The sequence below is a fragment of the Polistes dominula genome, unplaced genomic scaffold (assembly GCF_049000335.1).
Source record: "Polistes dominula isolate Pdom_NZ unplaced genomic scaffold, Pdom_raw_medaka contig_28, whole genome shotgun sequence".
Taxonomy (NCBI): Eukaryota; Metazoa; Arthropoda; class Insecta; order Hymenoptera; family Vespidae; genus Polistes; species Polistes dominula.
The window spans coordinates 1,256,121-1,268,686 of NW_028300879.1; the positions used below are offsets into that span (position 1 = coordinate 1,256,121).

The 12,566-nt window shown below is 30.3% G+C and overlaps 1 protein-coding gene across 2 annotated transcripts in view; it reads left to right on the forward strand.

Annotated features, from left to right (window-relative positions):
* Nucleotides 1-12,566, forward strand: part of LOC107065083 (alkaline phosphatase) — a 135,622-nt gene that overhangs the window by 10,644 nt on the left and 112,412 nt on the right. The window contains exon 2 of one of the 2 annotated variants that reach the window (XM_089173029.1): nt 10,302-10,600. The exons of the other annotated variant lie outside the window; for it this stretch is intronic. Coding sequence (XP_089029155.1) covers nt 10,302-10,600 — 299 coding nt within the window. The remainder of the gene's footprint in view (nt 1-10,301; nt 10,601-12,566) is intronic. 2 annotated transcript variants of the gene reach the window in all.

Consider the following 12,566-nt stretch of genomic DNA (forward strand, 5'->3'; position numbering starts at 1 on the left):
GAATATCAGTTAACGATTAGTTTTACGATTCAATTATGAAACATTGAGGAAATCGTTGGCTTGGTTATACTTTAAAATCGTTTATTTGTTCGTTGAATTTGAAGGAAAGGAAAAAGAAAAAGAGAAAAAAGTATCAAAAAGAAAATGAGCTTAAAACAAGTGGAAGAGTAAAGTTCGACGAATTTTATTTGTTAAAAACCAGCAAAATAGAGATGAAAAAAGAAAATGAAGAAAAAATGAAATAAAAGGAAGAAGAGGGAAAATAAAATGTAGACAATAAAAGAAAAAAGAAAAAAATACACTATAAATAAGCAGTTGGAAACATAAAAAATGCAGCCTCATACCGTAGTGCAATTATTTAAAAAGGAATACGTGCTATTTTATAGAACGGCGAATTAAATAGGCAGAAAATAATTCACAATTGAAAGGTTTTTCTTTTCCACGTGTTATTCAGGCAGAAAGTTTCTTTCATCTTTCTAAATTCGCTTCAGCCCCAAAGATGCGAACTTTTCCAAGAAAAAACTAAATCGAGCGGGTGGGTCGGTCGCCTATTTCGTGAATGCATTTTCCATCATTTCGTGGCGTTATCGAATTTCGCGGGCTATGCTCTCTCGCACGTAGGCTTTTATTCTCGAACGTTGCGTAAATTTTTCGGTCGCGGGAAGAATATAAATCCTCCCGCATTTGATGTCGCGTGTCTTCGAAAAACTCTTTTTCTCTTCTCCTCCTCTTCCTTCTACTTTTTCATTCGTGAAAAATTTCGTTGAATCCTTCCTTTTCTAAACTTCTTTTTTCTTCTTCTTCTTCTTCCTAAAAATAAAAGAAAATTCGTAGATGAAATGTGTTCTCGTATAATATATAATATTTTGTGAAGAAAATATTCAAATGCATAAATATTAGTTATATAGTACATGTACGTTCACAATCGAATTCTTAATAAAGTATCTTATAATAATATTTCTAAGATATAATAAGTCCTAGAAGTAATCGTATTCCGATTGTCAATTTAAATCGATAAATATTTTTAGAATTGTTCAACTTGTAATTTTATTATTCAAACAATCAAATACATATTTAATTAAATAACTAATAAGAAAATTGAGATCTAACATGAATATGCTGAATCGTTTAAAAAGTCTAAGATTATTTAATGAAATCCGTCAATTAAGGAAAAAACTGGCTATTACATGAAATAAACATACCAATCAGGTAAGATATGAAATGAGTATGAAACAGAGAATTTCATACTTCCAGTAGATATTATAATATATAAACTAAGACCCAGTGATTTTCTAGTGAGAAGAAACCTTTACGCTTTTAACTTTTTAAATACTTTTTCTTTGTAATACTTTTGTCTTATCGGTTATCAGGACTTGTCGTTAAATGGACTTTCATCGACCATCTCTCTGTTCTCTCCCTCTCTCTCTCTCTCTCTCTTCTCTTGAGAATAATGTAGCGTAAATCGTGCTGTCTTCCAAAAGATATAAATCCTATTTATCTCCGTCGGTATTTAAGGCTTTCCTTTAGAGAAAAGCTCTCTTTACACTCTTGCTCTGTTTGTCTCTCTCTCTCTCTCTCTCTCTTCCAGCATTTTGTACTATTCTAAAACTAGATCCTGAAAGGCATTGTGATTCAATGTTTGTAACGGCTTTGTAACAATCCCTGACGTATTTCTCACGCACGTTTCGCTTCTCTTGTTGCACAATGTGAGTCCAGCCCGTAATGGCAACACCAACAACAATAAGGAACAACGGATTATTTCTTCGTGTTTTCTTACACGGTCACGTTTCCAGTTTATAGACCAGCTTCGTTCTCGAACACGTTCTATTTTCTTCTATGACTTATCAAATGTTGTAAAATTCGGTTTTATGAAGAATTGCGTAGAGGCGCACAGGCCGCGTTAGCCCATTTTTTTTTTTTTTTTTTTTTTAGTCTTTAACCTACCATATATTTTTATCGGCACGTTGGAACGAACGTTGTCCACTTAAATCAAAAACTCTTATCGTATCTCGAGCCTTTTATTTCTCGCTCCCTTTTTGTACCAACGCTTATATCCCTTTGGGATCATAAATATCCTGGGATTTCTTATTTGACGGAATAATTTTTTTTCTTTTTTTTTTAGGTTTCATTTCTATTTTATCTTCAACTTCTATTTCTATATTATTTAGAATTAAATTCCCATTTTAATTTTGTATTTATTAAGTTGCATTCATTTTTCAACGATATTTTACACTTTTTATTTGGAATAGGTGATAATAATATAGGGAAGATCGTATGTTCTCACTCCAATTTAGATATTGGAAAACTAGTAAGAGGAAAACACTGACAAGTTTCCGATAACAAAAAAAAAGAAATTTTATTTTCATAAATATATACATTAAATAAAATAAAATGTTACAAAAATAAAAGGAATACTGTAGTAATTATATAGTATTGAATTGAATTAGCATTAATTACAGTTAATTGATTAAAACAAAATGCCCCCTCATATTGTACGATTTGACATAAGATCTTTAAATAATATCATAATTTGTTATGAAAATTGAAGAAATATCACTTTCAATTGTTTGCAAGATAATGCGAACATATCTTTACTTCCAATTATAATGAGTGGTTTAACACGATCTCGTTGAGATCAAACATTTAAATTAATCTATGTCGTATAAGTTGTGGTCTTCTCTAAAGACTAATTTCCTTGAAAATGAAGATAGGCGAATTAATGGTGCTTGCTCACTACAGACACATACACACACACACGCACACACTTATTTTAGCAAACAAGTTTCCATAGTTACTTACTACCATTTCATCGTATTCATTGAACGTGACAACCTATACTGCATATTTCAAAATATTCACCAGGTTAGTGAGTGAAATAGAAATCAGAAAAATGAATAAAATTTTATTAATTTTGTACAATTTACTTTTGTTTATTAAGCAAACTCTTGTGATTTCTTTCTTCTCTTTCTCACACTCCTTTCTTTGTAGAAGAGGTTCGCATAAAAAATTACTCGAGTAAGAAGATTTTCGTTCAAATAATGCATGTTTATGCCGTAACATAGGATTAAGGATTATGGAAACATAAATTATATATTGTTACATATAATACGATTTTTCAAGCTTTCATTTTTTGTTTTCCATTATATTTTCTTTCGAGGATAAAACAAAATTATGTACGTACAGCTTCGTTTCAACGTATACATTTGTATATTCATATATGTATTTATCAATGAGAGGAATCGTCGAAGAGCATCCGTTGCAATAAATTTTCGAATAGAGTTTTCGTCTTTTTCGTTTTTACGACTATGCGCGTTTAAATGTAACATAACTTCCGATTTAGTCCGGGCATAATTTCGCGGATTTATGAGGAGCGGCGGTATGGTTTTCGTGTAATTTCTCCAAGCGATATATGTTACACTTATTCACACGTGTTCGCATTGGTATGGCACACGTATACGGGTGTTTTAACGAGATACAAAAGGATATTATTTTCGTGAGTTTCATTATTTTACATATCTGATCGCGCGATTCTTCGTAGTAGAACGAATATGAGTGACACGTTAATCCGTGCACGTTGAATTGCAATTAGAATATATCGGTTTTTCCTTTCGCTGTATAAACGAGCTGATATATCAATATCTATGTATATATATATACGATCTTTAGTCTGTCTTTGTCTCTCTGTGCGGAGATGCATTTGTTTGCGTGCGTATATACGTATGTTGATAACATATTTGTCGCGAGGAACATGTTGTATATCAAAACGAAAGAATTATTTACGATTTCGTGGGATGTAACTGCTATTTGTATATACATGCATATACATAGGTATTATACACATGTATACATACGTTTGTTAAATCCGTTTCGTGTTCGGTCGAATATTTGGAATATAAAGCGACGATATCTTGAATAGCCGTGTGAATATCGCTATCTCGCCTGGTCAGATACCACGAAGTACGCGCCTATGGACGTTCGCTTAAGTGGAAAATGGTAATAGGACGGTAAAAGAGTGCGGTTCGGGGCGTTGCCGCGTTTTAAACTCGATGAGTCGCGGTTATTTTGCATTGTAGATTCCAATTGTCCAATGGCGACCACGGGGAAACGTAAAATCTCCCGCGGTGGTAAAGGCGGAACGCTTGCTTTTTTTCCCCCCTTTCCTTTCTTTTATCTGGGTATTACGTTACGCTCGCTGCTACCTGAAAACTTCATTTCGAACGTGGCCAAATTCGGAAAATTAAATTTGTTGAGATTCGACGGTTACATTTACGTTTAAGGTAATCATACCTCGAACGCGAAGAATCTTTTTCGAAATGGTAGTTAAGTTTATTATAGTTTGAACTATGATGAAGAATAGTTTGAATTTTTTTTTATTTATTTTTTTTTTCAAAATCCTTTATATTTACGCGATCAACTAGATTACTCTCGTAGCTGAAAAAATGGATGATCGTCCGGCTTTTTTTTTTGTAGTATCAGTTTTCTTTTTTTTTCACAAGTAATATAGTTATTCATCGACAGATTGCAGTTCATCTTTTTAAACGAAATATTCTTTTCCTGTGATAGGACGTACCTACGACTTAGTCGATTCCCCTTGGGATCGCCAGAAGCAGTTTCTACGACTTCGAAAACGCTTGGAGAATAACGTTCCAAAATTGAACACGTTCGCGAGACTTCCGTTAGCGAGATCTTAAATCGAAATCCCGAATGGATTCGTTCGAGTAGAGGTAGAAAGGTGGGTCTGTACTTCCGATAAACAAGCTTTATTTCGAAAGTGAGTAGCCTTCGTTTAACCGTACCAAATGACTCGTGAATATAGTGGTACTTTCAATTCCGTAGGGAACAAAGACCCGTATCATGTAGGAATTAAGTTAAAGCAAACTTGACGCGAGTTACATATTACCATGTGGGAATCATTATGACGTTCGGCGTCGCGATTATGTATGAACAGATTACGTGAAAGTTTTTATGAAATAGTTCGAAAATCAAAATGCACCATTTTATTCCATTTCCTATGAAATTTTCCAACTAGATAGGAAGGAGAAAAGAAACGTTTTTAATAGTTTCTGAATAGCTTTAATAAATTCGCGATCGTTGTAATTGTAGTATAATCGTAAATTTATTTAAACTATATATACGCGTAGAAAGAATAATTTTGAAAAAGGGCAAAGAAAAGATAAAAGAAAATAAAAACAATGAAAAATGATAAATAATAGAAAGAAAAATCATTTGTACAGTAGTAGGAGGGTGGAGGGTAAAAAGTGATAACGATATGCAGGAAAACAGGCAAGCAGCTTTTGGCCGATTAAAGGAGAGGTCGCACGTGTGGATAAACACCAGTTCTTGCATAATATTTGCACCAACGCTTTCTTGTTTAGCATAGTATGGGTTTCATCATAAACTAACATAAGCTCACTTGTCACAAGCTGTTTTCGCACAGTTGTAGGAACTCGTGACAAGGCGCAATAAGTCGGATCGAGCGTGTTACATCGTAGCGTCTCGGTGATCAGACGGGGTAAAGCGGATTCGGCCAACCTTAATCTGGCGAGCAAACGCCTCGAATGAATGTTCAACGCGAGAATATCTCGTGGGATTAGATTTTCCGAATATTTTTGTTAAACCTATGAATTCTTTCGATAAGATGAAACTAATGTGAGAATTACGCGATAGCAGCAGTTGAAATTTGAAGATTTAACTTGAGGATTTTACGTGATATGAACAATTCGTTTCTTTTTGTTTTTTGTATTCTTACGTTAGGTTTCTTTCGTATCGCATCTTATGACAAATGACATTTTTTTTTTTTTCTGAATGTTAGTCAAACTCCTCGGCACATCGTTCATATCATCTTTGTACTAGATTCGAAATTCAAAGACTTGCCAGTAGAGATTTCTTTATTAAAATCTTTTATCTGATCTCTTTGAGAAGTTAAATATTTTTCTCTTTCTTCCTTTCTTTCTTCCTTTCTTTCTTCGAGTAAGTTGTATAAGTATTGTACTTTCTAGAGTTATTCAAAGCTTTCCCTCGGGTGTCTTTCAATGGTTCATTCTTTTTACAAATCCTTTTATCTGAAACTGCTCTTATAAGAAATAAGCTGATTGTAAGTTATTAATATTTCACGTTCATTAACCCGGTGTATTTAACGCTATTAACCGCAACAAAAAAAAAAAAAATAAAAAAATAAAAGAAGACAAAAATTTAGCTCGACGGAGTCCTTCTTTAAGAAAAATTTCACGAAAAAGTTAATAAGATTAAATAAATAGCTAAATTGTATGAACATCTTTTACGGGTCTTTAACAAGCTACCATAGTTTTTATTTCGAATCGTTCGTTAGGATCGGAGATTGGTACGATCGATGTTCAAAGTTGGTGAAGTTGTTCTAGAATAAAACTCTGTCAGGTTTTTATTTTTCTTCTCCTCCGAAAAATCGTGCTACCTACTTTTAAGCTTCTATCAGGAGAGTAGCAAGTTAACAAAAAAAAAAAAAAAAAAAAGCAAAAAGAAAATCGGTAGAATCGCGAATCCTCCTCGTACGCTTTTAGAAACGAGAAAGGAGTCGGGAGGAGGAAGGTTTGAATTTTGCATGAATTACAATTGCGACGATGCGATTCTTGAACCACCTCGAATCTTATTTTCCATATAGTAGCCTTAAAAAGAGATTTTATTCGTTCGATCGAAGAGAAGAATTCTGAACTTTTTAATATCGTTTCTTGAAGAATATTATTTTCGCTTGAACTCATTAAAAAAATTCAAGTACGAATGATAATATTCTTCCAATTAATTAATCCGCTATCATTAGTGAATACGAAGAGATATCATTATTATTATTATAGAAAGCAATTATTTACCGTTATTTACTTATCTACCAGAATGATATTGCGTCTATAAACCTGCTTTAAACTCTTCTCCTATATTAATAATTGTTATTAATATACGGATGAATTTTCAAACAAACGAATCTGACGATAATTACGCGCCGCTTTTAGATTTATTCGCTGATGTGATAATATTCGGTTTCACTTAGCGTAAGTATACCGATATTATTGATATTTTTATTATTATTATTATTATTGTTGTATAAATTATATTTCATAGGTAGACGTTCTTTTCGTTTTGTGTAAAAGAAAAAATGCTTCGATCATTATAGATGAATGGATGGTTCATTATTTTTTTTTCTTTTTTTAACATTCTTCTAGGGTTAACCCAAACATGTTTGCTTTTTCTTTTTCTTCCTTTCCTTCTTCTCGCTCTTGCGCAAACGTTGAGATCTTTTTAACTTCACCAAATGTTGTTTACTCACGATCAACTTGAAGTTTCAACTATTTGTCGTGTTTATATGTGTCTTCTTTCGTCTCCTATTCTTTAACCGAGATCGAAATGTTATTTGTTATTTAAACAAAGAGGACTCCTTCAGGATACTGTATTCTTTTCTTCCCATGTAAAAGGTGTAGGATTTTATTTTAATTTCCTTTTTTTTTCCAATTTATTAGTAGAATTGTAGATATGTATTCAGTACATTTAATATTTTCATTCGTATCGTGTCTTGATTAGACATTTGAGAAGAACAGTAAAATTCCATGTAGGATATTACGATTTTTTTTACAAGAAAAGAAAGAAAAAAATATTTATATACACTATCAGCCTAAACTTGAAAATAATTATGTAAATTTAGAAAAACGGGAGTAAAGTTATCAAGGTAGATTTTTATTTGTCAAAAAACTTATGAGAGTAATATGATTTACATTTAGTATTATCATTTATTTGGATCGAAAGATAAATATTTTTTCTTCTAATAAAATAAGCTTACTTACAAACCAAAAAAAAAAAAAAGAAAAAAAACCTTTCTACTTAAAAAGAGCATTAGCCTGTCCTGTCCTAATTCCCAGAATCACTCTGTATAATCTAGAAAATGTTTTCTGATTAAACGCGTAACGTTAAGTTTAGTTAGTCGAGTTTGTTTTACTTCGTTCCCATTAAATACGGTATTTCCATAATAATTATTTATAATTTTCTTCTTCGTTTAATTTTGTCTCGGACTTTGGAAATGTTTTAAGGATCTTGAAATTTACGAATATATTTTATTTATCATTTAAATTGTACTTTAAATAGCAAATGGGGTAATTACTTTTTTTCCATATGACGATAAAGTAGACAAAATATTGCCATTTTCTTCATAACGATTAATCCACAGTTTGTTGATAAAATTCTGAAATAATTCTTAATCAATAATATATACATTTAATGTACCATTGTTCATGTATTTTCTACGATTAATGAAAAACAATTTAGATAATCGGTACACATTTAGTATCCCACTTGTAACATATACCTAGTTACCTACCAACATTAGAAATAGAATTTATTTGATAACTTAGAATCAATGAAAAGTTATAGGTAGTGTGTGGTACTTAAACTTGTCCATTAGCGGCTACTAGGGAAAGTACAGTGTACTGGGTAAAGTGTAATAGCGAGGCTTTTAACCAGTATAGTTGAGAGGAAACAGTCGTCCAGTTGTACTCTACGTGCTTCCGGCGATGTTAGAATTGAACGTTAAGCAAAATAGCCAAAGCAATCCGAATCATTTCAAATTCTCGGTTACCCCTGTAAACTTCCCGAATCCGTAATACAGTGTCTAGAATTTAAATCTTTGATAGAGAGAGACATCTTGATGCCTATCGATTCTAACTGTTAGTCCTAATAACATTGTCTTAATTATTATTATTATTATTATTATCACAAGAAAACAACACTTGCAATATATTTATTTTTATTTGGTTTATTTAAAAATTGGTTGAATTATATATATATATATTTTGTTATTATTCATGATTAATGAACGTCATCGTATTTTCTCATCTCTAAGGCATATTCATTTTCATCGTGAATATTTTTTTTCCATTAATTTTTGTTGTATTTTTAATTATGATTTTGCTACTAATGTCTTTTGGTCGAAAGAATGGTTTATAATATTTCGAGCAGTTCTGCTACTTTACATTATAATTTAAACACGTACAATAACATTGTGTAAATGTACTTTTATCCATGATTAATTTAACTCTTTTGTATTAGAGCTTTAAATGCACAACTAACTTTCAGTAATCGGAGTCAGTCAAATTGTATTTCTGCACAATACCGCGCAGTTATTAATCTTATAATTATTATTATTTTTTTTTCTTATTGTTAAAAATAATGAAAAGAAAAATAATACAATATATATGTATATATATTTTATATAATTTAAAAATATTAAAATTTAACAAGTTTGATGATAAGAAAATGTAATAAAAATAATTGATATAGCAATTAAACGAAATGAAAAAAAAAAAAAAAGAAAAAGAAAAGAAACGATATCAAGAAAGATTTGAATAATTGCTGATAACGCGCTGTAAAACTTATTTATTTTTCATTACGTTTCCGAATATATTCTCGCTGATTGTTTTACTTTAGTAAAAAGTGAAAATTTTCATGAGCATTATTATTCCATGGTTGGTGATAAGCGAACATTGTGGTTTTGCGGAATATTACGCGATTGTTGATCAGTGATATCATGTGCAGATTATTCCGTTTACAAACGCAATAGGATTAGGGACCTAAATTCGACAATATTGAAAAATAAAAAATAATAATAACAAAAATGAAATTTAGTAATACCATTTACAGCATATATAATGGTATACCACGATTAGACAAAAATAATTCAATTCAATTAAAAATAATTAATACTAGAATAATTATTGTATCAACTTAATAAAACAAAGTATTGATTTTTTTTCCAATTTTGATAACAAAATTACAAAGAAATAATAATTAAATCGTTGAATTAATATTTACAAGGATATATGTAAAATTAATCGAAATATTCCATTTTCATTACAGTTTTCTCACGATATGATTAAAGTTACAAATTTTCAAAAAAAAAAAAATAAAAAAAACAAAGAAAAAAACGTCTTCGAAGAAAATATTCTTAGATTATTTTTTCTGATGAATATTCAAACGGAAGGTAATATCTTAATCTTTAAAATTGAAATGACATTGAAATATTATTCATCAAAAATTTGAAATGTTATTTTGATTTTCTGATTATATTGAAACGTTTTAATAATTCTAATTATAATCAAGATTATTGTTTATCTCTGATAACAAAATTCAATCGTACCCCTCCCCTCACTCATTTTTATGAAAAAAAAAAAATAATAAAAGAAAATTCGAGGTAATTCATAAAATCAATGAAGTATTTTTGCTTTAACGTAAGAGATGCAAGCGAGAAGAGTTGGGAAAGATGAAAGGGGTTGCTGTCTGTTGAACAGAGAGGGAAGTTTGGTATGAAGGAGCTAAGCGAGCGATCGAGGCACGAATTCGTGCGGCTACGAACTCAAACGGTGCAGGACCAGGAACAGGGGGAGGTGGAGGTGGAGGAGGAGGAGGAGGTGGTGGTGGAAATACAGCACCGAGTGCCGTAGCGCGTGGGGTCGTCCTTTTTGTTGGCGACGGCATGGGCATGAGCACCCTCACAGCTGCGAGAATACTTTCGGGTCAACGTCATGGAAATACTGGGGAGGAAGCTCAGCTCGCATGGGACAGCTTCCCAGCCGTGGCCCTTTCTAGGGTAAGTCCTTTATGTTTGTTCCTTTAACAAAATCATTTTACTTAGCTTAATATACAAGCGATTTATTTATTTAACTTTAATTTTTATTTAAGAGGTGTGTATCATCATTCGAGATAAATATTCTTACTGAACAACTGAATATTATTGATCAAAAAAATAATAATTGTATTTTTATTGTTATCTTTCGTAGATAGGAATTATCTTAATCGTATTTATCGAATAAATTTTTTTCTAATTTAAAATTACATTTATTTAATAATAAAATATATATGGAATAAAATGTTTAGCAATTTGAAAAATTATTTAATTAAATATAATTAACTAAATAACTAAATAATAATAAATACAATTATAATTAACTAATAAATCAAATTAGTTAATTTTGAAATAGGTTTTTATATGCATAACGAAATGTATAAAATCAAATTACATACAATTAATAATTTATGATATTTTTTTTTTGAAACAAATTATAGAACAGTTGTTGAAAAATCATTTCTTCTTCGTAAAAAAAGGTTATTTGCAAATAAGCATAATTAACGTGAAATATTTATTATATTATTTTTCTATGATCATTATTTCTATAGGATTTATGACAAACCAAAAAAAAAAAAAACAAAAAAATTCTACCACTGAACTTACCGGACCTGTATTCAAACTTTCGTTTTCCGGACGAGTGTTCCATCCATTAAACTATTTTCAGTCCACGGTCAACTTTTTCACAAAAGTTCATTCCTTTTCTTCTTTCTCTTTGAACTACTACGCTCCCCCCCCCCACCCCACCCCACCCCACTTCCTTTCCTATTATATTTGATATGGGGTTGCTTGATCCCACATCTCATAAATAAAATTGAATAATTTCCATATTTGTGCACTTTCGTATTGACATTATTTTAATACAATAATAGTTACAAGATAATATTAATCGATATAATAATAATAATAATGATAAAAACAAATTTCCACATGAGTTCGCTTAGCATGCTTGTAAATTTTAATCGATATTGAAAATATTATCGACTGATCATTGAACGCGTTTCAATGGATTATTTCCATAAAATGAAAATATGGAATAAAATCATTAAGATATTGGTCAATATTTTAATGACAATAACAATAACCATATAAGTTTACGAAAAATGAATTAAAAAAAAAAAATAAAATAAAAGAAAACAAAAAACCAAATAATTAATTAAATTAAAAGTACTATTTAAACTTACTTAAATAATAAAAATTTTTTTTTTTATTTGGTTGATGAAGAACAATGTTACGACAGTAAGTTGAAGTAGAAACAACTTTAGTTGTTACACCAACAATGTGTTGGCAATTAGAGTGCAAAGGATTAATATTATGTTTTTATATTTTCTCAAAAATTACATTTATTTATATTTAACTTAAATTTATCAAAAAAAAAAAAAAAAGAGAAAAAAAAAACTAAAAAAGGCAAGCAAATATCAGAAATATTTATAAAAAGTATTTAAATGCATGAAAATTCTAAAAGGTTTCATTAAAAGAATTTAATTACAATTCTTTATTTCCTCTTTTTTTTTTGTTCTTATCTCTTTCGTCCTTACGTTTCATTTCTTTTTTACCCTCTCTCTCTCTCTCTCTCTCTCTCTCTTTCTCTTTTTATCTAAAGACAATATTTATATACAGTATTCATATCAAAATGTATCAAAATTACGGATGTTTGATGATAAAAAAGAAAAACAAAAAAAAATAAGAAATGTTTTAAATTACATTCTGATATTATCATTTTGTGTGTGTGTGTGTGTGTGATTTATTAAATAAGAGCAAGCAAATATCAAAAATTTCGATAAAAAGTATTTAAATGCATCAAGATAGTAAAGGTTTCATTAACAGAATTTAATTGCATTTCTTTAGACTTTTTTTTCTGTCCTGTTTTTTTTTTTCTTTCTCTCTCTCTTCTCCTTCTCTTTCTCCTTCTCCTTTGCCTTCCCTCTCT